The sequence below is a fragment of the Chiloscyllium punctatum genome, chromosome 20, assembly GCF_047496795.1.
Source record: "Chiloscyllium punctatum isolate Juve2018m chromosome 20, sChiPun1.3, whole genome shotgun sequence".
Classification (NCBI taxonomy): Eukaryota; Metazoa; Chordata; class Chondrichthyes; order Orectolobiformes; family Hemiscylliidae; genus Chiloscyllium; species Chiloscyllium punctatum.
In genome coordinates, this window is record NC_092758.1 from 84,502,632 (window position 1) to 84,527,326 (window position 24,695).

At 45.3% G+C, this 24,695-nt stretch overlaps 1 protein-coding gene across 4 annotated transcripts in view; it reads right to left on the bottom strand.

Annotated features, from left to right (window-relative positions):
* The window catches only part of LOC140492234 (dihydropyrimidinase-related protein 3-like), a 240,286-nt gene that overhangs the window by 47,737 nt on the left and 167,854 nt on the right, over positions 1–24,695 (bottom strand). For all 4 annotated transcript variants that reach the window (XM_072591147.1, XM_072591145.1, XM_072591144.1 and 1 more), the window contains exons 8-11: positions 18,982–19,102; positions 18,707–18,863; positions 13,799–13,940; positions 13,248–13,418 (exon numbers count right to left, since the gene is read on the bottom strand). In XM_072591147.1, the coding sequence (XP_072447248.1) occupies positions 13,248–13,418; positions 13,799–13,940; positions 18,707–18,863; positions 18,982–19,102 (591 nt within the window). The remainder of the gene's footprint in view (positions 1–13,247; positions 13,419–13,798; positions 13,941–18,706; positions 18,864–18,981; positions 19,103–24,695) is intronic.

Here is a 24,695-nt window from a genome sequence, read left to right on the forward strand (position 1 = left end):
GGAGAAAGAGACCGTAGAGTCAATCAGACAGTAATTTATTCGCAGACGGAGCTCTGATGGGATTCACGGTGACTGGAGCAGGTACATGCAACTTACTTTCAGACCAGCGCACAGCAACAAATCATTACCAGGGCCAGAATAAACATGCCTGACAATCAGCAGGATTTGACATCCGTTTGTTGAACTCACTCTCTCCCTAATCCTAGTACCTGATTTAATCTGGAGGGGGAGCTGTTGTTGCATGGTCACAGGTCAAAGACCTGTGGGGGGTTTAAAAAAAGTATAAGGTTAGTACGATAGGTAGCCCCTAGCAGCCATAAGTTGGACACAGCGTTTGTTTACCACTGATTAACTGGCTAGTCACAGCGGGGAGGCAATGGCCTCATGCTATTATCGCTAGACTGCTAATCTGGAGACGCAGGTATATCTTCTAGGGAGCTATGTTCAAATCCCACACCATGGCAGATGGTCTGACCTGAGCTCTGGAAATAATAATGATGGAAATAATGAACTCTAATGATGACTGTGAACCCATTGTTGGAAAAACACCATTTGGTTCACTCAGGCCCTTCAGGGAAGGAAGGAAGCTGCTATCCTTACCTGGTCTGGTCTACACATGGCTCCAGACCCACAGCGACGTGGTTGACTCTTAATTGCCCTCTGGGCAATAAATGCTGCCTAGCTAGTGACGCCCACCTCCCATGAATAAATTTTTTAAAAATAGGGGCTAGGACTGCAGCAGCGATGCAGCTTGGCCGAAATAAAGATGGCCGCAATGCCATTTAGACAATACCAAAGATGTGCAGCGGGAGCAGGGTGCTCCTCAGAGGTTTTGTCTTGGGAGGGGACAGGGAAGGGGGGGGGGGGGGGTGGAGTCTTAACAATTAGCTACTCTTCACAAAGACACACAGTCGCTTTTTGATCAGCTCATGCATGCCCAAGTGCTCGGTTACTTTATCCCACTTGTGACATTCACCCCTCCTGACAAACATTTCATTCAGCACAGCCCAAGGGTTCAAAACGAGACTTGGGTTTGTTTTTTTCTTCGAAATGATATTGCTCAATGTCTCTGGTTCACCGTTCCCCGAGGTACACCTTAACTCAGTGTCGTGAGCAACTGAGCTACTCAGATCAAAGATACACTGGGGGTATATCATCACAGGTTCCATTTCAGTATTTGAGGCAGGGAGGGGGAAAATAAAAGACCCAGGATTCTAATTTCTGATGACTATCTGTGGACACCTGAATAATGTGTGGTTTTTGTTTTGTTAGGGGAAAATCACATGGTGAGTTACAACAAAATTACAAGCCAGCAACGAACTCCCCTGCGAGAGAAAGCGTGTTGTAAAACTTGAAAGGGTTCAGAAAAGATTTACAAGGATGTTGCCAGGGCTAGATGATTTGAGCTATCGGGAGAGGCCGAATAGGCTGAGGCTATTTTACTTGGAATGTCGGAAGCTGAGGGGTGACCTTGTACGAGTTTATAAAATTATGAGGTGCATGGAGAGGGTAAACAGTTAAGGTCTTTTTCCCATAGTGGGGGAGTCCAGAAGTAAAGGGCATAGGGTTAAGGTGAGAGGGGAAAGATTTAAAGTGGACCTAAGAGGCAACTGTTTTATGCAGAGGGTGATGCGTGTATGGAATGAGCTGCCAGAGGAAGTGGTGGAGGCTGGTGCAAACATAGAGGCATCTGGATGGGTACATGAATGGGAAGAGGTTAGAGGGACATGGGCCAAGTGCTGGCAAATGGGACTAGATTAGGTTGGGATATCTGGACCAGTGGATTGAAGGGTCGGTTTCTGTAAAAAGAAACAGAAATTGCTGGAAAAGCTCAGCAGATCTGGCAGCATCTGTGGAGCGAAATCAGAATACAAATAATGTTCAGGCTGAGTTACCCTTCTCGTTTCCGTGATACGACTCTATCAGGATTGAAGGGTCGAACGGTTACATTCTGCACCGCTACACTCCCATGACAGGGAACGGCCCAACCAGGAGTGGGGGAGAAGGAATCAAAAAGACAACCCCAGGTCAGAATGGTTCAATGGTGTGCGTGTGCGCACGGGTGTACGTGTTGTGGGACAAGGTACGTTCTATGAATAGAAGTTATTGCACCCTACAGCAGCTGCTGGACAAAAGCAGCCAGAGTATATTATGTAAAGCTATTGTGCAACTCCACCATTACAACTGCAATGGAGGTAAAAAAATCTGGAAAAGAAAAGGTTGCATCTCAATTTAATGAGAGTTAACAGAGACCTTAGTAATTTGGTCATCTAACAAAGACAGCAGCACAAAAAAAATTCTATCTGCTAAAGCACACACAGAAACTTTGCCCGCACTGGCTTGCAACTTTTATCATCTCACACACTGACGCAGAAAAATAACCACGACTCAAAAATGGCTCCATTCCAGGGATAACAACATGGAGTTGAAGTGGCCCATGATTAAATGCTGTTTGAAGCAGGCCAGTGTTGTTGATTACAGTCACTCAGACCCCAGTCATCACTAGCAGCACTTCATAGAAAACGCAAACCTGTTTCTCTTTGAAGCCCCTTAACAGTGCCATCTCCCAGTCACTGACCCGATTTAACACAGAATGATCCTTATGTTTTAAATCATACAGGGATATAAATCCACAGCCCTGTCTGCCCCACTCGGGGGGGTTGTAAGTGATCCCTTGGTATGATTTTGAATTAATAATAAAACAGGTGATATCTCCCCAGAGTTTTACCCAATTTATCCCTTGATGCACATCACTGATCATCATACTGTTGTTTGTGGAAGCTTGCAGTGTACAAACTGGTAGCTAAGTTTCCTAGAATTACACTCCAATTCTCGTCAGGTATACCAGGATGGCCTCAGATTCTGAAATGTCCAATGTAATCACAATTTCTCGTTTTCCTTCTGACTGAATCTTGCACAGACAGGCTCTAATGAAGCTCAACCACAGGCCCAAGACCATTTCTTTCTAAAAAAGAAAATTCTCATGTGGGATTTTAATAAGGTTGGCATTGGTATCCCCAACTATACTTGAACTGAATGCTCTCTTTGCCTTTTCAAAGGGCAGTTGAGTGCTAACCACTTTTCTGCTTGGCCTGGAGTCACATGTAGGATAAGGATGGCAGATTTCCTTCCCTAAAGTGAACCAGAGATGCTGGTTTTGTTTAAATCTTCATTAACAACAACTGAGAGTTGGCTACACGGTGAGCATTATCCCAGTAACAAAATGAAGACGTGTCTGAAAAGGCCGACAGAGGCAGAGTGTTGAAGGAGACTTCTCAAGAGATCATGGATGAATTGGTCAGATTAATTCTGGGAAGCGTCCTGCAGATTAGAGACAGGCAAGTTTAACACCAGTGTAGGAAGAGAGGGGAGGAGGAGATTACAGGGCAAACTACAAATTTGTTAATTTGATGCCAGAAAAAGGGGGAGTATTAGAATCTATTATAAAGGATTTGATTACCGACCTATTTTTTAAATTCATTCAGGGGATGTGGGTGTCTCTGGCCAAGCCAGAGGGCAGTTAAGGGTCAACCACATTGCTGTGGGCCTGGAGTCACATGTAGGTCAGAACAGGTTAGGCTGGTAGTTTCCTTCCTAGAAGGATATTAGCAAACCAGATGGGTTTTTCCAATTGACTCATGGTTATCATGAGACTCTTAATTCCAGATTTTTGTTGAATTCAAGTCACATGTAGGATTCGAACCCAGGTCCCCAAAACATGACCTGGGTCTCTGGATTAACAGTCCAGTGATAACACCACTATGACATCGTCTGTCTTACGTAAGAGAGATGTAAAATCTTTGGAATTCCCCACCCCAGAGACAGAAATGCAATGACTGAACATGTTCAAGATGGCAATATTTAGATGCCAAAGCCATGAAGGGATATAAAGATTGTGAAAGGAAGTGACACTGAGGCAGGCAATATTAACTAATGGAGTGGCTGAGCAGTATCCTATGGTTGAGACTGTTCAGATAGCATCACATAGCACAGAAACAAACTCTCCGGTCCAGCCAGCCCATAATGAACATTATCTCAAACTAAACTCGTCCCATCTGCCTGCTCCTGGCCCATACCCCTCCAAACCCATTCATGTACCGATGTGTTGAGATTGTGACAAGCAGCTATTTCCATGGACAGAGACCTTGCGATTTGTTTCCATGAAGGTGCATGACAGATTTAGGAAATACATCAAACAAGAGCCAACAATGAAAGACAGCCATTCCTGTATATAGCCCCATGTCTGTCTTTAAGCCCCATGTCAGTGCCAGCCCCTTCCAGTTTGTCCAGCCATGCTTCCTGTTTATTTCATGAGCACCTTTTTAAATCTGGGTTACCATGTTCCAAGTTGTGAAAACATTTCTGGTGAAAAGTCTACCAGAGATGTCCAGAGCCATGAACAAAGTGTTGCACATTAAATGCAACAAAAAAGTGGCCATTTCCAAGAGATGAGTCTTTACGCTAAACTGAAGAAAATTTATGGACTTTTCCTTTCTTGCTCGGAAACGACAGATGGTGGTATTTCCTGTCAGAGTGGGCACTGGTCCAAAGTATATTAAATGTAGATTTGATCATTGTTGAAAAGGAGTGTACTTGGGTCAAATTCCAGTCCTGAAATTGCTATGTTTACACAGACAGGCAAAATATTCCCCGAAGTCAAGTCTCTAATTGACATTTCACGTCAGATGTACGTGACTTGATACAAAGAGGCACACGACTGCAGTCAGTCAGAAGTCCCAGAATTATCTATCTCAGCCTTTCCCTGCAAACATACATATGTGGACAAACACACAATCTGAGAGGAGAGACTTGGGAGTGCTATACAGCAGCAGTACATGTTTTCGTAGACTGTAGAAGGCCCTGGCTGGGGCTTTTGCTCCTGGGGTACACAGAATCAGCAACCTCACCATCCAATCTTTCAGCCGCATACACCTTTGAACTCTCCTCTCACACCGGCTCACCTTGCTGACTCCCACCCGGCCTTGAAAAGCAATCACTGACTTAGACCTCAGTTCCTTCCTCTGTCTAACCTTCCATCTCTCTTCCCATTGGGTATAAATCACTGGTTGAAAACAAACCGGAGATATATTTTCTAATCAACATGTCTGATCAGAGATGTCATTACAATCCTCTGGAGCAGGTAAGACCTGACCCAAGCCTCCTATTTCAGAGGTAGGGACATTACCACTTTAGCAATTTTTGAGAAGATTTGTAGCTCAGGTTGATGATAAGTATGTAAAAGTTAGCTCGCTGAGCTTGAAGGTTTGTTTTCAGAGGTTTTGTCACCATACTAGCTAACATCATCAGTGAGAGTCTCTAGTAAAGTGCTGGTGGTATGTCCCATCTCTCTATTCATAGGTCTTGACTTCTTAAGGTGCGTAATGTCATTTCCAGTTTTTTTCCCAAGGGAAGGTAGATAGGATCTAAACTAATGTGTTTATTGATGGAGTTCTGTTTAGAATGCCATGTCTCTAAGAATTCTCGTGCATGTCTTTGTTTCACCTGGCCTAAGATGTCTGTGTTGTCCCAGTTAAAGTGGTGCCCTTCTAGTCTGAGAAGTAGCAAAGGGAAGAGATTACAGGGCTGCTTGTTGAGATATTTGTATCAATGACAGTCAAGGGCGAATCATAGAATCCCACACTGTGAAATACAGGCTATTTGGCCCAACAAACCCACACTAACCGTCTGAAAAGTAACCCACCTAGACCCATTCCCCTACCCTATTACTCTACATCTCCCATGACTAATGCATCTAATCTATACATCCCTGAACACCATGGGCAATTTAATTTGGCCAGTTCTCCCTAACCTGCACATCTTTGTGGGAGGAAACTGGAGCACCTGGAGGAAACCTGCACAGACACAGGGAAAACGTGCAGACTCCACACAGTCACCCGAGGCCAGAATCGAACCCAAGTCCCTTGCGCTTTGAGGCAGCAGTGTGAACCACAGAGCTACAGTGTTGCCTGTGATATGTTGGAAGACTGGAGCTAATGTGGTGCCACTATTTAAGAAAAGTGGTAAGGAAAAGCTTGGGAGCTACAGGCCGGTGAGCCTGACATCAGTAATGAGCAGGTTTGGGGGGGGGGGGGTGGATTTTGAGGGATAGGATTTACATGCATTTGGAAAGGCAAGGACTGATTACGGATAGTCAACATGGCAGTGCGCATGAGAAATCACGTCTTGCAAACTTGACAGAGTTCTTCTTAAGATTTGACAAAGAGGATTGATGAAGGCAGAGTGGTGGACATTGTCTATACGGACTTCAGCTAAGTGTTCAACAAGGTTCCACATGGTAGGCTGGTTAGTAAAGTTAGATCAGTGGGAACTAACCAATTGGATACAAAATTGGCTTGAAGGTAAGAGATAGGGGCTGGTGGTTGAGGTTTGCTTTTCAGACTGGAGACCTGTGACCAGTGGTGTACCATGAGGATCGGTACTGGATCCACTGTTTTATATAAATAATTTAGATGTGAACATAGCAGTTATAGCTAGTAAGTATGCAGATGACACCAAAATGGGTGGTGTATCAGACAGCGAAGATTATCTCAATAACAGGACCTCGTTCAGATGGGCCGATGGGTCATTAGATAAATGGCCGATTAGATAAATGTGAGGTGTTGCATTTTGGTCAGGCAAATCAGGACGGGACTTAATGGAAGGACCATGGGGAATGTTGCTGAATAAAGAGATCTAGGGGAGCATGTTCACAGTTCCCTGAAAGTGGAGTTGCAGGTAGACAGGATGGTGAAGGTGGTGGCATTTAGCATGCTTGCCTTCATTGGTCAGAACACTGAGTAAAGGAGTTGAGAAGTCATGTTGTGGCTGTATAGGACATTGGTGCAGCCACCTTTAGAATACTGCGTTCAATTCTGGTCACCATTCGACAGGAAGGATGCTTTTAGACTTGAAAGGTATCTATGGACTTGGACGTCAAATACCCCCTGTATATCAGTTTTGGAGTTATTTACTCAAAGTAGTAGGAGTTTACTCAGAGTAGTATGGGTGTGGAACACTGCCTGCAAAAGTAGTAGACTCGCCAACTTTTAAGGGCATTTATTTGATAGTTGGATAGACATACGGATGATAATGGAATAGTGTAGGTTAGATGGGCTTCAGATTGGTATTACAGGTCAGCGCAACATCGAGGACCTGTACTGCACTGTAATGTTCTACATTCGATGTTCTATCAACACCTCCAAGGATCCTGCCATTTATTTTCCTCTTGCATTTGACTTCCCAAAATGCATCACCTCACATTAATCTGGATTAAACTCCCTCTGTCATTTCTCCACCCAACTTTCCAACTGATGTACGTCCTGCAACCTGTGACAACCTTCCTTAATTTCCACAACACCACCAATTTTTATTCATCTGCAAATCAGACCACCATTTTCATCCAGATCATATTACAAACAACAGCATTCCCAGCACTGATTCCTCCTTCCAACTTGTGAGGCAGCTGAAACCTCATCCAGACTTGAGTTGAGAGCTGGGCTAAGTTAAGGCAAATGTCTCATCAACAATTTCAGATCAAAACAGATCAATCCCAGGCACTACTCTGAAGAAAAGCAGTCGAGTTCTCTCTCAGTTCCTGGGCCAACGTTTATTGTTCGAAACAGATTATCTAGCCCTTATCACACTGCTATTTGCAAGAGTTTGCTGTGGGAAAACTGCCTGTTGCAATTCTCACTTTGCACTCAGTATCTATCATTCACAAGCATTCCTCGGCTGAAAGTGCTTTCCCAAGTCCTGAGGTTGTGAAAGTTGCCATATCAATGTAAATTCTCTCTTTTTCAAAGGTTTTGATACAAAAGGGTAGTCACAACCTTTACTAATAATTGTCTATATCAGCATACAGATTCACGGTAGAATTAGAAAATGAGAGAGAGAGACAGCGAGACAGAGAGAGCACGAGACAGAGAGCGTCCAGATTCACTTCCAGCCTCGGGTGACTATTTGTATGGAGCTTGCACATTCTCCCAGTGTCTGTGTGGGTTCCCTCCCACATTCCAAAAGATATGCAGGCCAGGTCAATTGGCCATGCTAAATTGCCCAGTGTTAGGTGCATTAGTCAGGGGTAAATGTAGGGAAATGGGTCTGGGTGGGTTACTCTCTGGAGGATTGATGTGGTCTTGCTGGGCTGAAGGGCCTATTTCCACACTGTAGGGATTCTATGATTCTATCTGGTAGGCCTGTGTATTTTTTTTTAAAATCTCTTTTTTATTCCCTGCTTTTCCCCAGTTAGAGTGTCTGGCTTTACAAACTTATTTCGCTAGCAACCTTCTTAGTTGCTCCTTCCTAATATGAATCAAGGAGGAATAGATCATTCAGTCTCACAAGCCCACTCTGCCGTTCAGGCTGACCTGGTTTCAGGCTTGAATTCCAATTTCTTGCTTCCGCTGATAACTTCTTGACTAATAATTAGGTTAAAGTATATTGCTGTCTTAAAAATAGCCAAGAATTCTAACTCTATTCTGGAGAAGATGTTCCAAAGACTCAAACATTTGGAGAAACAAAAGAAAAACAATCTTGACATTGATATTAAATGGGCAATCCCCAAATTTACGTTCTGTCCCCTGCTTCTCATTTCTCCCACAAGGGGAAACATCCTTTCAGCATTCTATTTTTGTCAGGACCCCTAAAGCTCTTATCCGCTTCAATAAGAGCTGAGGTGGAGAGGGTTTAGGGTGACAGGTTGTTAGGAGTGACGATCACCAACAATCTGTCCTGGTTCTCCCATGTAGGTGTGACAGTCAAGAAGGCACAACAACGCCTCTTCTTCCTCAGGTGGCTCAGGAATATTCGACATGTCCATCAGGACCCTCACCAACTTTAATAGATACACCACAGAAAGCACTCTATCCAGGTGCAGAACGACATGGCAACTGCTCTGCCCAGGACTGTAAGAAACTACAGAGAGTTGTGTGCACAGCCCAGTCCATCACAGAGTCCAACCTTCCATCCACTGACTGCATTTACACTTCTCTTTGCCAACATCAAAGACCCCTCCCATCCCAGTAAAGCTCTCTTCCAACCTCTTCCGTCAGGATAATACAGAAGCTTGAACACACACACCAACAGGTTCAAGAACAGCTTCTTCCCTGCTATTATCAGGCTACTGAATGGACCTTTCTAATTTCAAATCTAATGTGGATCTTGCCTTGTGCACCTCCCATGCAGCCATAGCCCCGTGCGCCTTGCTTGTCTAAGCACCTTGCGATCTGTATATCCTTTTTTGCTATGATCTGCCTGTACTGCTTGCAAAACACAACTCTTCACTGTACTCAGGTATACACAATAACAATAAATCAAATTAAAGACCACTACTTTCTGCTAAACTCCAATAGATAGAGGCCCAATCTGTCCAAGCTTTCCTTACCAGTAAACCGCTCTTGCCAGTAATCAGTCAAGTGAACGTTCTCTGCTCTGCTTCAATGTAATTGTGTCTCTTCTTAAATAAGGCAACCCAAAACTGGATACTGTACTCTTGATGTGGTCTCACCTGTGCCCTCTACACCTGTAATAAAACATCCCTACTTTTATGTTCCCTTCCCCCACTTTCACTTAATTCTCTGTTGCCAAAGTGGATGCTCCCATGTCATGACTCAAACTCCTAGCCTTTCCTCCCTAACATTTAAGAATCCTTGCCTAACAACTGAGTTCTGGTTTCAATTATGAACAAACAGTCTGTCAAAAAAATGCAAAGGCCCAGCAAGCCGCTCCATTATCTGAGAGATGGGTAAAAAATGGTGGCCTTACTGGAAAGGCTCACATCTTGCGGTCACATGGTGGCTCAGTGGTTAGCACCATGGTCGAACAGCGCTAGGGACCCGGGATTGAACCCAACCTCGGACAACTATCTGTGTGGAGTTTGCACATTTTCCTTGTGTCAGCAAGAGATTCTACCAGGTGCTCCAGTTACCTCCCACGGTCCAAGGATGTGCAGGTTAGGCGAATTGGCCATGCTGAACTGACCCATAGTGCTCAAGGATGTGCAGGCGAGGTGGGTTATCCATGGGAAATGCCGGGATACACGGATATGGTAGGCGTGTGGGACTGGATGGGATGCGCTTCGGAGGGTCGGTATGGACCTGATGGGCCGAATGGCCTGCTTCCACACCGTATGGATGCTATGGTGAACTGTCCCGGCCCACTGAGTCACTCTCTGTCAGGTAGTTTGAGAGGCAGTGGGACGAAGAAGAGACAACATCAGAGGCCAATAAATAATTGCAATCTTAATAAATAAATGCAAACTTAAAAGCGCAGGAAACGGAGCTCAGTGGGAAATGCTTCAAGTTCATTAAGACATTGGGGGGCAAAAAAAACATGAATCCTGCGAACATAAGTGAGGCAGTGAATAATGGGACCCGGGAAAGAATTCATGCCTTTGAGATAGATCAAGAATAAATACTGATGAAACGGAGAAATGGAGGGCTATTAACAGCACACTGCCAACTGAGGGTACATATTTCAGCCTGACATACGGAAGGGTTCAATTCTTTGATGGAGCTCCCAAATAATGAGAAACTGAAGCCACATTTTCAGATGCTTTGATGTGGGCTTAAAGCCTATGGAGATGTAAAGCCAGCTATTTCAGTCTGTTCCTTTTGCCTGGAGGTTGAGCTTTAACCATCTGTGTAGCAATGGCACTGGAATTTATCGTACAAATGAAATCACTATTTAACTCAACATTGCCCACTGTCAGTCTCTCTCGTTAACTGTTACACATGGAAAGGGGTGCCGCTGGAAAAGCGCAACAGGTCAGGCAGTGGCCGAGGAGCAGAAGAGTTGACGCTTTAGGCATAAGCCCTTCATCAGGAATGTGGGGTGAGGGGAGAAGGGGGGCTGCATGCACCTACCATTGAGTTTACTCGACCCCACCCCACCAACCGCCGTACCCTGTCACAGTGCCAACTCTCCTTCACTCCTATCCACTCCCGCGCCCCCCCCACCAGCCTCCCGGCCCACCAACAACGACAATTATCCAACCCACTGTGGTCGATAATGCCCTCATTCACTGCCCATTGCCATCACCCCCTCCTATCCCACCCACTGTGGCATCTTTCCCGACCTCACCAATTTTCACCACCACCTCTAACCCACTGAACCTGGGTAACGAACTAATGCAGTGCTCCCAGTGTAACGCATAGGACCGTGAAACATTTTTTAAAAACAAAACTATTGTAGTCTTCCTCCACAACACAAAACTCCTTGTAAGTGCAATGCTTCGATACAAACAAGGGAAGATCTCCATGTAACTACCCTCGTCAATGTCTGCACAGCTTATAATTGCACAATGTGCTTTGGTACCCAGGCCGAACCTGGTTAACTCTGGCACAGTAAATACATTAACTGTGCATACACTAGTGTTCAAACAAGCAGGCAGTGGGATAAACTGTTTCTTCCTGTTTACAACAACAAATGATGGCAGGTAGCACAATAGTCATCCTTCCACAAGCGCTTCCCTTATCTTGAGTAAAGCACAATAATCTGGTTGGTTTCTGGTCGTCAGGACTACCATCTTTAAATTCCCAACTATATCTCAAGTCATTCCAGGTTGGGGTAATCCTCCACCACCAACAACACCCCACTCTCAACTCCATCGACGTTGCTGCCCATTACAGAGCCCAGACATCCTGAACTATCAATAGAAAGTGGGACAGAACATCAGTGCTTCACCAAAGGTTCACTGAAGACGCGACAAAACATCTGAAAACAAACCTGCCAGCTCAGCGAACAAACTTCCAAGCTGATCCTGGGCTATACCCCACACTTGAGCTTTAGTATTAGCAGACTACTCTTTGTGATGTCAGTTCTTAGGGTGTGAGCATTTTTGTCTGTGTCGATTATTACCCAGCCCTCATTGCCCTGAGACGGTGGTGATGGCTCTTGGGTAACTTTAAGCAGCACGTTAAAAGAAAAATGGTTGGTTTGGTTCAAGAGACACATCATGGCCTTCGCAGGTCTCCTGATATTGGCCATAAATTGTAAGAACAAAAGTAGTCTATTAATGCTCAAGGTTTATTATCATAATCTGACAGCTCCACAGTCATTGATCATTTTATTTCCAGATTTATTTATTTTCTTTTGATTAAATGCAAACTTTGACTCTCAAACCTCCAGGGTGGGGGTCACGGCGGGGGGGGGGGGGGGGGGGGGGGGGGGGGGGGGGGTGGGATTTAAACTGATTCTTGGTTCACAAGCAAGGTTCTCTAGATTTATAGTTCAATACTATAACCATTCCACTACTTTCTCAGAATGTGTTCTTAGAGGGATGATCCTTATCTTGCCCTTCCCAATGTTTAGGCCGGTGCATTTTCCATCCCAGACCACTGAGGTGAACTGTGCACATTATGGGAAAGGGGCACCGAGTGCATCTTGGCCCCAATGTCTTGAGATTTCACTTAACTCTGCATTTCCAACTCTGACCCAACTTGGGAAGCTTCACAGTTGTGCTGTAAGGGCTCTGGGTTCACCACCAGTCTCTCCTAACGGTTCGAGAGCCCTGGTTTATGAAGCTGATACAAAGACATAACAAAGGGACAAAAGGTACAGGAATTAAACTGCTTTCTTCAAATGAAAGCAGACAGTCTGTTTAACCCATGCAGTTTCATGTACTAAGCTCCTGTTTTACACACATTTCATATGACGACCATGTCAGAGAATTTCCCTCAGCACTTTTAAAGACTTAATTAAATTCTCTTAATAATGGAGGTTGCTAAATGCCAGGGAAGTCCACATCCTGTGGACAAATAAAGAACTAGAACAATAAAGCTTAATGGGGAGGCACAGTGAAAGTGTTTCCATTTGTATGGCGCTGTGCATGACTAGGTGTTATCACGAGAACAAAAAGAAATGCAGCATAGGAACAGGCCCTTAGCAATAGCAGGAGAAGTATCTTTAACCAGAGTGTTACAATGGACAGAACCCACTAGCACATGGAATAGGTAAGGTGAGGAGCATTGATGCACTGAAAGAGAAGCTACATAAATCAGAGAGAAAGCTTTAAATTGATGGGCCAAGATTTGTGTAAACGCCATCGTAAAATGGTCAGGTTTAACATCCTTGCTCCATGATGTGGAAGTGCTGATGTTAGACCAGGGTGGACGAAGTTAAAAATCACACGACACCAGGTTAGAGTGCTTCCAAATAAACCTGCTGGACAAATAACCCGGTGTCATGTGATTTTACTCTTGCTCCCGGTTAGGGAAAAAAAAACTGCCATGTGAAAGGTTGACACTGACCGATTGGTGGGTTTTGGCAGACACTGTCTTCACTGCGTCTGGATCCCAGATGACCAAGTCGCTGTCGGAGCCCACAGCCACTCTGCCTTTCCGCGGGTACAGGTTGAAGATTTTGGCGGCATTGGTGCTTGTCACGGCCACAAACATGTTCTCGTCCATTTTACCGGTTGCCTGCAGAACAGAAACCAGCTCACGTCAACTGCTTAGCTTTCCAGAGAGCCCGGTATGGGAAGAAGCCATGTCCCTTTCAAACACAAGGAGAGAAAAATGACATTCCTGTTTCCTCTGAACTTCAATGTCTTCAAAGCCGCAAGATCTTCACTTTTAAATTTAATTTCTAGAGATCGGTAGACTGTAACGTTGACTCTAACTGAGCACAGCTGCCTATCAGTGACATTGTGATGGGGCTGAAATTCCAGACACATTCCAGAACAATGATTAAAAGCAAACATCTCTTTTGGGCATGTAAACGTTTAAGAGTGCTGCTTTCTGGAAGAAAACTGCGACCAAACAATCTCCCGCAGATTAGCTTGTGCAATAATTCCACTCACCACTGCTTTGTCCCAGATGATGGACATCCGCTCCTCTGCCCCATTCGTGCCCTCAGGAATCTGAGTGAAATCATCCTTTCCGATCGCCTTCTGTGCTGTGCTAAATGTGCAGTGAGCACTTCCTGCTACTTGCAAGTCACCACTAGAGAAAGACCAGGTACCGTCATTTAACAACAAGGCAGGGATATCCACATTGCACCTCCATGTTCATCATAAACTAAAAGTCAACAGGTTTACAATTAGTCTGGCCACAGACTAACATAACAGCATGTGGGATTACAGACGCAGTTAACACCAAGCTCCCTGGAGAACGCTGCTTCCTGGTGCTTCGAAACCTGTTTGAATCATATAATCCCTAGAGTGTGGAACAGGCCATTTGGCCCAACAAGTCCACACCAACCCTCTCAAAAGTACTTCACCCAAACTCACGGCCCTACCCTATATTTTACCTCAGACTAATGCACCTACCCTACATACCCCTAAACACTATGGGTAATTTAGCACGGCCAATTCATCTAACCTGCACATCTTTGGATTGAGAAAGGAAACTGCAGCACCCGGAGGAAACCCACACAGACACGGGGAGAACATGTACACTCCACACAGACACAGTCACCCGAGTCTGGAATCGAACCAGAGGCCCTGGCGCTGTGAGGCAGTGGTGCTAACCAATGAGCCACCGTGCGCTGGAGATACAACAAAGGAAGGAAACATTTGCCCAGGCACCATGATTAGGGTAGGAGCAACAATGCACAATCTCACAAAATGTTATCTTAACATCATTTCACCCACAGCTAATGGGACATCAACTTATTTTAACCAAATAAAAGGCATTAACAGGTCTAGATGTCAGTTTCCTTGGTGGGTGGAACTCTCTACTGACTGTCTGTAAAGATCCCATTGGAATGCAATCCCTTAGCTTCATCTTTTTTTAGCATTGAACATTAGCTCTAAGAAGCCACCTAACTCAGAGTCTGTGGGAGCGGTGCAGGAGTCAAGTAAGAATCGCACCAATTGAATAGGGAATAAGACAGGGAAATGTCTGAGGCTTAAGCCAAGCCAAGTAGTTGGGACCAATGCTTGGAAACAGTCCGTTCTACACAGCTGACATTTAGCACAACTGACTGACAAGAAAGCCATTTTAAAAAATCTTCAACATTATTGTTTTGTGGCATGGTGGTCCCTACCCACTAGAGAGGGAGACCGGGTTCAAGTCCCACCTGCTCCTGCAGTCTGTAGTAACATCTCTGAACAGATTGATTAGAAAAATGGGTTAAATAGAGAAGGAAATAACTTTACTTTAAACTACCCACTGAACAAAGACAGCCAAAGGGTTAAGTACAGCACAATCCCTGATGCGTTCAGAGGGAGAAAAGGCCAAGGTTACACACTGCTGAAATGTGGCTCGATTCTGATGTTAGCATGTGCACCAGCCTCAGAAAATGCTTCACTCACTGCACACGTGGGCCTTCTAAGAGCGACTGTGGTTGCAGTAATGCTCCATGCTTCAGTAACCGTAAATCTGTCCAATACGACTAGCTGGCTGCATCAAACTGATGAGCCAACCCCACAGCTATGTTTCTGATTTGGAATCCAGTCGGGCCTGAACTGGGAATTACAAAAATCCAAGGAATAAAAGGGAGATGATCTTATTTCCCCAACCCCTCCCCACTGTGATTGTCACTCAATCTCTTCATGCTGAATAAAACTCCTGTTCACACGGAGACCTTCAACAGATAGAAAGACTTAATGTTTATAGAAGCCAACAACAGAAAGAACTGCGGACACTGTAGATCAGAAACAAAGACAGAGGTTGCTGGAAAATTTCAGGTCTGGTAGCATCTGTGAAGAAAAATCAGAGTTAAAGTTTTGGGTCTGTTCTAAGGGAGGGTCACCAGACCGTCAATGTTAACTCTGACTCCTCTTCCCTGATGCTGCTAGACCTGCTGAGCTTCTCCTGCAACTTCTGTTTCTGGGATTTATAGAGTTGCTGTACTCAGACAATGCCCAGGCACTTGGTTAAAGAAAACAGGAGGCCATTCAGCCCATTGTGCCTGTAAAAAAAAATTTCACTCTGAACGACATGATTCACTCACCTGTCTATTCTTCAAATCCCAACAAATCTTCCCCTACAGGTAGGACCCTTTCAAATATTCCTGTTAAATCCAGTTCCACCATATAGACAAAACTGACTTACAACTCAGTGGTCCTTTTGCCAATGATCTGAAATCTGTGTTCTCTGGCGGTTGAGTCTCTGAACAGTGGAAAGTGAGTCTTGCTACTGATCTGACCAAAACCACTTACCATTTTGAAAAACTCTGCTAAATCTCCCACCTCTGTTTTAAGAAGAGCAATTCCAATGAACTCGGGCACCAGTATATTGCTCTCCCAGATTCCTACAACCCAGAATTCTATGGCGTCCGGGTGGGACTAAGCTGTGAATTTCTGTTGTGGGCAGAATTGATTTGGAGATCAGTATATGTAAATGAGGCTGTGCCAAAATGACTTACCGAATATACTCATGAAAAAGTCAACTTTTTTTAGGTTTTTTTAAAAGGTTAAATTTATGGGGTCGACTATTACTTGTGAGGGACTGAAATTCACGATACAGTCCAAAATACCGTTTCAAATAACAGAAACCCAATTGATCGCTCAATGAATAAAGAAAAAAAAATACACAGCAAATTAAAAGGGAGGCTGCCACCTGACTCTAACATGATGCGTCTTAAACTTTTGCATCAAATTGGTGCGAATTGTACATCAAGACACACAATAGCACAAAATAAATATTTATTTCTTCACCATAACATTAATATGCAGAATAACACCTTGACTCACAAATGTTGGTCTGTTCTCTGTGAAGGACTAGGATTGACATCTACACAAGATATACAGAAAAAAACCTCCAAAAATCGGGGGTTGACTTTTTACATGAGATCAACTTTTACTCGTGTATATATGGTATTTTCGTAATACAGCAATCCCACGGTAGGGAACAGCGTTAACAATCTGATGAAACATAGTAGCGTTTCCAGAGCCATGTTATTCTACAACTCACTATTCAGACCTGCCATCCTGAAGTGCTTTTTGACTTGCAGTTGCCCAAGGCTGGAGACTTTGGCTTAACTACTCCCTGCTCAGGCAAAACTATGTAACACCACTGCTCAGGACAAAGGCTCAAAGCAACCCAGTCAAACACCCTGAAAACCCAAAACTTTCTGTCCTATGTCAAGAATTCTTTTACAAATGTTAGCAGGGCAACAGCTTCAAGCAAACAATTTATTTTTAAAAGTTCTAACTAGTGGACGACTGATATCATGAGTGAACACTGGCGAGCAGAAAGTGAGGGCTGTAGATGCTGGAGATCTGAATAGAAAAGTGTGGTGCTGGAAAAGCACAGCCAGTCAGGCAGCATCTGAGGAGCAGGACAGTCGACCTTTTGGGCATAAGCCCTTCATCAGGACTGGGGGTGGGGGAGGGGGAGTGGTGTGGGCGTGAAGGGGGCTGAGATATAAATGAGAGGGGGTTGGGGCTGGTGGGTAAGGTAGCTTGGGAGGTGACAGGTAGAAGCAGGTGGGATGGTGATGGTGATTGGTCAGAGCAGAGGGTGGAGCAGATAGGTGGGAAGGAAGATGGACAGGTAGGACAGTTCAAGAGGGTGGCGCCGAGTTGCAGAATTGGATGTGGGGGGGGGGGGGGGGGGGGGAGGGAAGATGAGGAAACTGGTGAAATCGACTCTGACTCTCCAGCATCTACAGTCCTCAATTTGTCCAAGTTCACAGTCAGTCAGTCAGTCAGTCAATTACTTTCGAACATAGAACAGTACAACACAGGAACAGGCCCTTCGGCCCACCATGTTCGTGCTGACCATAATGCCATTCTAAACTAATCCCATCAGCTTGCACATGGTCCACATCCCTCAATTCCCTGCCTGTGTAAATGCCTCTTAAAAAGGTTGTTATTACCACACGCTTCCACCACTTTCTCCAGCAGTGTGTTCCAGGTATCTACTGTCCTCCTGTCTCATACACCTCATTGTCATGCAGCTCAGAAACAGACCCTTCAGTCTGACCAGCAGGTCAGGCAGAATCCGAGGAGCAGGAAAATTGACGTTTCGAGCCACAGCCCTTCATCAGGGATGAAGGGCTCAGGCTCAAAACGTCGACTCTCCTGCTCCTCGGATGCTGCCTAACCTGCTGCGCTTTTCCAGCAACACATTCTCTACTCTGATCTCTCACATCTGCAGACTTCACTGTCTCCTTCAGTCTGACCAGTCTATGCTGAACATAATCTCAAACTAAACTAGCCCCACCTGCCTGCTCCTGGCCCGTATCCCTCCAAACCTTTCCTATTCATGTACTTATCAAAAATGTCCTTCAAAACATTGTAATTGTACTCACATCCACCACTTCCTCAGGAAGTTCATTCCACATGCAAATCACCCTCTGTGTAACAAATTTGCCTCTTAGTTCATTTTTAAATCTTCCTCCTCTCATCTTAAAAAATGTGTAATCTTCAAATTCCCCGTCTTGGAGAAAAGACAACCACAATCAATTCCTCTCACCTCAACACCTTTGCCACTGAATATTTGACATTTCCACCCTGGGGAAAAGGCTCAGACTTCCACCCTATCTGTGCCTCTCATCATTTTGTACACCTCTATCAGGTCAGCCCTCAGCCTCCAACGCTCCAGCGTAAACAATCCAACCCTACACTCCAATCCAGGCGACATCCTGGTAAATGTCCGTTGCAGCCTCACCAAAGCCTCCCCGTCCTACCCATAGTGCGGCGATCGGATCAGAGTCCCATAACATAAAGCAAAGGGCTACGGATGACGGAAATCCGAAGCAGGCCTGCAGAGAGAAAAACAGAGTGATTTTCCCCGCGTTCCGGTCTGTTAGGCTTTACCTCGCTAGGAGTGAGATCAGGTGGTCAGGGGTGGTGGGGTCTGGACTGAGAGGTGGTGAAGTCACAAAAGCAGCAGCTTTGGCCCAGTTTTTGCTCCAATAATGCGTACCATCCGTGCCGAGACTGGCAGTGATAGGCTCTCCAAACACCACGTTACCTACAGCAACAGGAAAAATAAATGGTTTGGCATCAAAGCCGTGCTCTACCCCAACCAGCTTATAGCATCCGTCAGGCAAGGCAGACAGGAAAGGAAAAAATGTATAATTGGGCCCCACCTTTTTTCTTGGCTTGGGCTATTATGTCTGCTGCAGCCTTACTCATTACTTTTGTGACATAGAGAGGACAGTTGGTCTGACCAGCGATTGTGATAGCACGGAATACAGCTTCTGCCTCCAACTGCATAACAAGAAACACATGTTAGAGTGGGAGCCCTTGGGCGCGTGTACACACACACACACACACACACACACACCTTTGTGAACGTCTATCATCTCCTGTTCAAAATTCATGACTTTTTCTGTGGAAAATGTATCATGGTGACAAGTCTTTCCATTAACTGTTACCCGTCTGTTCAACAGCAGCAGCAATTTCCACTGACATAGTGCCTTTAGCCTTCTGCAACACTTCCACACACAATAAAAAGGCATTCCAGACACAGCTGCATACAGATTTAGAAACAAAATAGAGAAATGCGCTTGCACTCATGGCACAACTTTGACAGTCATAGAGTCCAACAGCACGGAGACAGACCCTTCAGCCCAAACTGGTCCATGCTGACCAAAATGTCCATCCATGCTAACCCCATTTCCCTGCACTTGGCCCATATCCTTCTAAACCTTTCCTACCCATGTATTTGTCCAAATGCCTTTTAAATGCTGTTAATGGACCCACCTCAACCACTTCCACTGGCAGCTCATTCCATATGCATGCCACCCTCTGGGCGAAAAAGTTGTCCTTCAGGTTCCCATTTATTCTTTCCCCTCTCAGATGCCCCCTAGTCCTTGATTCCCCAACTCTGGGAAAAAGGCTGAGTGCGTTCACCAAAACCATACCGCATGATCTTATATGATTTGGAGATGCTGGTGTTGAACTGGGGTGTACAAAGTTAAAAATCACACAACACCAGGTTATAGTCCAACAGGTTTATTTGGAAGCACTAGCTTTCAGATTGTTGCTTCTTCATCAGGTGGTTGTGGAGTATAAGTCAGAGCAGTGCTCCAAAAGCTAGTGATTCCAATTAAACCTGTTGGACTATAACCTGATGTTGAGTGATTTTTAACTTTGTTCTCCCCTGTCCAACACTTCTACAAGATCCCCTCCTCAGTTTCCTAAGCCCTAAAGAAAAAAGAAAAGTCCAAGCTATTCCAACCTCTTCCTCTAACTCACACCCCTGAGTCCCGACGGCATACATTTTAAAGCAAATTTACTGTTAAGGGCCTATTTTTGAAGTGAGGGTACTGAGTTAAGGTAAAAAATGCCACAGTTAATTTGCACTTTCTGAAACAGCGTTATGTTTATGATCTGACAATCAGCTCTCACGACGTTGATTAAAACAACTCCTGTGCTCATCTTCAGGTGGGGGGTTCTGGATTAGTGGTGCTGGAAGAGCACAGCAGTTCAGGCAGCATCCAAGTAGCTTCGAAATCAACGTTTCGGGCAAAAGCCCTTCATCAGGAATAAAGGCAGTGAGTCTGAAGTGTGGAGAGATAACCTGGATTACACCTCTTCCCACCCTACCTCCTGCAAAAATGCCATCCCGTATTCCCAATTCCTCCGCCTCCACCGGATCTGCTCCCAGGAGGACCAGTTCCACCACAGAACACACCAGATGGCCTCCTTCTTTAGAGACCGCAATTTCCCTTCCCACATGGTTAAAGATGCCCTCCAACGCATCTCGTCCACATCCCATACCTCCGCCCTCAGACCCCACCCCTCCAACCGTAACAAGGACAGAACGCCCCTGGTGCTCACCTTCCACCCTACCAACCTTCGCATAAACCAAATCATCCGCCGACATTTCCGCCACCTCCAAACAGACCCCACTACCAGGGATATATTTCCCTCCCCACCCCTTTCCGCCTTCCGCAAAGACTGTTCCCTCCGCAACTACCTGGTCAGGTCCACACCCCCAAACAACCCACCCTCCAATCCTGGCACTTTCTCCTGCCACCGCAGGAACTGTAAAACCTGCGCCCACACCTCCTCCCTCACCTCTATCCAAGGCCCTAAAGGAGCCTTCCACATCCATCAAAGTTTTACTTGCACATCCACTAATATCATTCATTGTATCCATTGCTCCAGATGCAGTCTCCTCTACATTGGCGAGACTGGGCGCCTCCTAGCAGAGCGCTTTAGGGAACATCTCCGGGACACCCGCACCAATCAACCACACCGCCCCGTGGCCCAACATTTCAACTCCCCCTCCCACTCTGCCGAGGACATGGAGGTCCTGGGCCTCCTTCACTACCGCTCCCTCACCACCAGATGCTTGGAGGAAGAACGCCTCATCTTCCGCTTCGGAACACTTCAACCCCAGGGCATCAATGTGGACTTCAATAGTTTCCTCATTTCCCCTTCCCCCACCTCACCCTAGTTCTAAACTTCCAGCTCAGTTACTTTCCCTTTGACTTGTCCGGACTTGTCCTACCTGCCTATCTTCTTTTCTACCTATCCACTCCACCCTCTCCTCCTTGACCTATCACCTTCATCCCCTCCCCCACTCACCCATTGTACTCTATGCTACTTTCTCCCCACCCCCACCCTCACTCTAGCTTATCTCTCCATGCTTCAGGCTCACTGCCTTTATTCCTGATGAAGGGCTTTTGCCCGAAACGTCGATTTCGAAGCTACTTGGATGCTGCCTGAACTGCTGTGCTCTTCCAGCACCACTAATCCAGAATCTGGTTTCCAGCATCTGCAGTCATTGTTTGTACCTTCAGGTGGGGGATGTAGAGATCTCCTGGCACTAAAGACGGCAGGCAGTTTAATCGATCCCCACCCTCCCAAACAAAGTCAGTGCCCCAAAGTAAGACTCTCAAGCTCAAACCTTGGGTGGGGGCCTTTATCCCAGAAGCTTCTCAGAAGTTCACCCGCCCCCAATAACCCAGACAGGAGACCCAAACTGATGAGAAAGATCAACTTTTAAGCAGTTTCTTATGAGGAGGAAGGAAGAGTGGGAGATGTTCAAGGTAGGAATTCAAGAGCTCAGCTTCTTGGCAGTTGGAACTACAGCCAGCTAAGGTGGAATAACGGACGTGGGAGATGGAGGAGAGACCCAAGTCGCAGACACAACATTGCTTTGCAGCTATCAACTCTCTTCCCGAAGTTAACTGTGAGGTAGGGGCGATTTTAAATGCTAACTAGATTTACCAGCTCATGTGCTCCAAGTGCACTCTAAATATTAAAACAGAATCTTATGCACACAGAGCAAAGAGGGTAAAATTCATGCCATGTTTATTCACAATCAGTTCAACAAGAGTTGTCCAATTCACAAAAGATTGTAATAATGAGAGAGTTGGAAACAACTGAAGCCAAGTGGCAATTGCTATCCATTAAATCAACATGACTGGATGCAGGGCCTTGCAATTTCCAGACTCGCCCACCATTTTCTCCACAGTACAGGGGAAATCTTAGTCAGTGTGAAAATCCACTCCTCTACCAATGAGATGAGGCTTAAGAGCGGTCAGAGAGAGGTACAGCACAGAAACAGACCCTTTAGTCCAACTCATCCATGCCAATTAGATATCCTAGATTAATCCAGTCCCATTTGCCAGTAATGAACCCCTATCCATAAGGCCACAGGACATCAGCACAGAAATTAGGCCATTCAGCCCATCGATTCTGCTCTGCCATTCAATTATGGCTTAAAAGTTTCTCAATCCCATTCTCCCATCTTCTCCCCGTAACTCTTGATCCCCTTCACAATCAAGAACCTATCTATCACTGTCTTAAATATACTCAATGACCTGGCCTCCACAACCTCCTGAGGCAGTGAATTCCATAGATTCCCCACTCTCGGGCTGAAGAAATTTCTCATCTCCATTCGAAATGGTCTTCCCTTTACTCTAATGCTGTGCCCTCAGCTCAGAGTCTCAAACCCATTCCTCCAAACCCTTCTTATTCACATACCCATCCATATGCCTTTTAAATGTTGGAATTATACCAGCCTCCACCATTTCTTCTGGCAGCTCATTCCATACACGCCCCACCCTCTGCCTGCAAAAGTTACCCCTTAAATCCTTCTTAAATCGTTCCCCTCACACCTCAAATCTATGCTCTCTAGTTTTGGACTTCCCCACTTTAGGGAAAAGACCTTGTTAATTCATCCTATCCATGCCCTTCATGATTTTGTAAACCTCTATAAGGCCACCCTTCAGCCTCCGATGCTCCAGGGAAAACAGCCCCAGCCTGTTCAGCCTCTCCCCGTAGCTCAAACCCTCCAATACTGGCAACAAACTCTTTCACCTTTCAGAAGTGATTCCTTCTGCTGTAGGAAAAATGATGGATGAGTCTGGAAATTGCGAGTCCCACCTCACCCAAACACAGCACTTCCTGCTTTCGCGAGGTGGATGACTGGGCATAGGGACAGATCGCATGGGCAGATAACTATTGCCACCAGCTGCCTCTATTCAGTTCAGATTTTGGTAGCCTAGGAGAATGTAGAGTGACGTGATTCCTAACCTTTGCAAATTTATTTGGATATCCAGGCTACCGCTAGGGATGACTTTGGGTGAGGTCAAGTGAGCTTTGGAGATGGGGGTATGCTTTTCAAAAAGCAAGGTAGACTTTGAAAAGTGCATAACTTCATTAACTGTCAAATTCATTGCAATGGGTAAATAGTCCTGTCAAAATCACATCAAAAGTGGTGATAGGAAGGAAAAAAAAGTATCAAGATGATCTACCAAAAGGAGCTGTCAAGGGAGTTGTTAAAAGCCCTGCCCTTTAGATCTTTGAAACTTAAAGTCTAGAACTTCTTTTAAAAAAAAATTCACAGCTTGCCATTTCACTCTGTTGACACCAGCCTGAGTCTTTCCAATGGTGGACTGCAGTTTTGTGACTGATCTCACAACCATCCATTGTCACAGCAGTATGCTTGCCACTTCACTGTTTGATTGACTCAAAGTGGGTATAAACTCTGAAGTGAGATTATAATGCTTGTTTTCATAAGAGATTGTGCATGTGAATGAAATGTTTGTTTTTGATGTGGTTGAACTGAGAGTAAATGGAGTTAAAAAAAAAGTTTTTTTTTTGAAATTCAAGTGCTTTTTCTTCCCTGTGACTGTGGCTTCCCTACGAAGCCTATGATGTACACAGTCCCTTTCAATGAAGTTTATCTCGTAGAATCTCTAAATACTCTTGTGACCGGCTGACACTAGATGAGTTGGCATGGTAGCTATAAGGACAAAGGCTGATGACTAAGTCTTAGTAGATACCAAGTTGGCATAGAAGAAAAAAAGCCATGGGATTGACAGTAGGACATGGTTATCATGGAGGGATGAGGAGCTATAGGGCTGGATACAGGGCTTGATAAGGGGCATTGAAGTACAGGGGCATAGATTAACATGGGTACAATGGGGCAGGTAGAGGGCAAAAGGTAGGATGTGGGTAATGAGGATTTAAGTAGAATGGAATGTATTAGCATGGGGCTACAAAGGAGCAGGAAGTGGATATAGGGCATACATTGGCTTGGAGAGGAGAAGGGGTCATGGGTTGAATACAGGATGCGTGGTGGCATGGATTAGTATGGATGGGGAATGAAGACTGAGGGCTGGAGTGAAGTTTTGTTTTTTATTTATTTTTCCTTCCAAATTACAGTGATTGAGTGCCAAGGGAGGTCTTCCTTCTTGGCAGACTGTGCCTTCTCTCCAGGGTCACACAGCCCAAACTTGAACGCAATGCCACATCGTCCAGGCAACCAATCCCAAAGGTCGGGCTGGTGGGGCCAGGGATTCTCCAACACGACTGGGTGGGGCAGGGGAAAAAAAAAAGA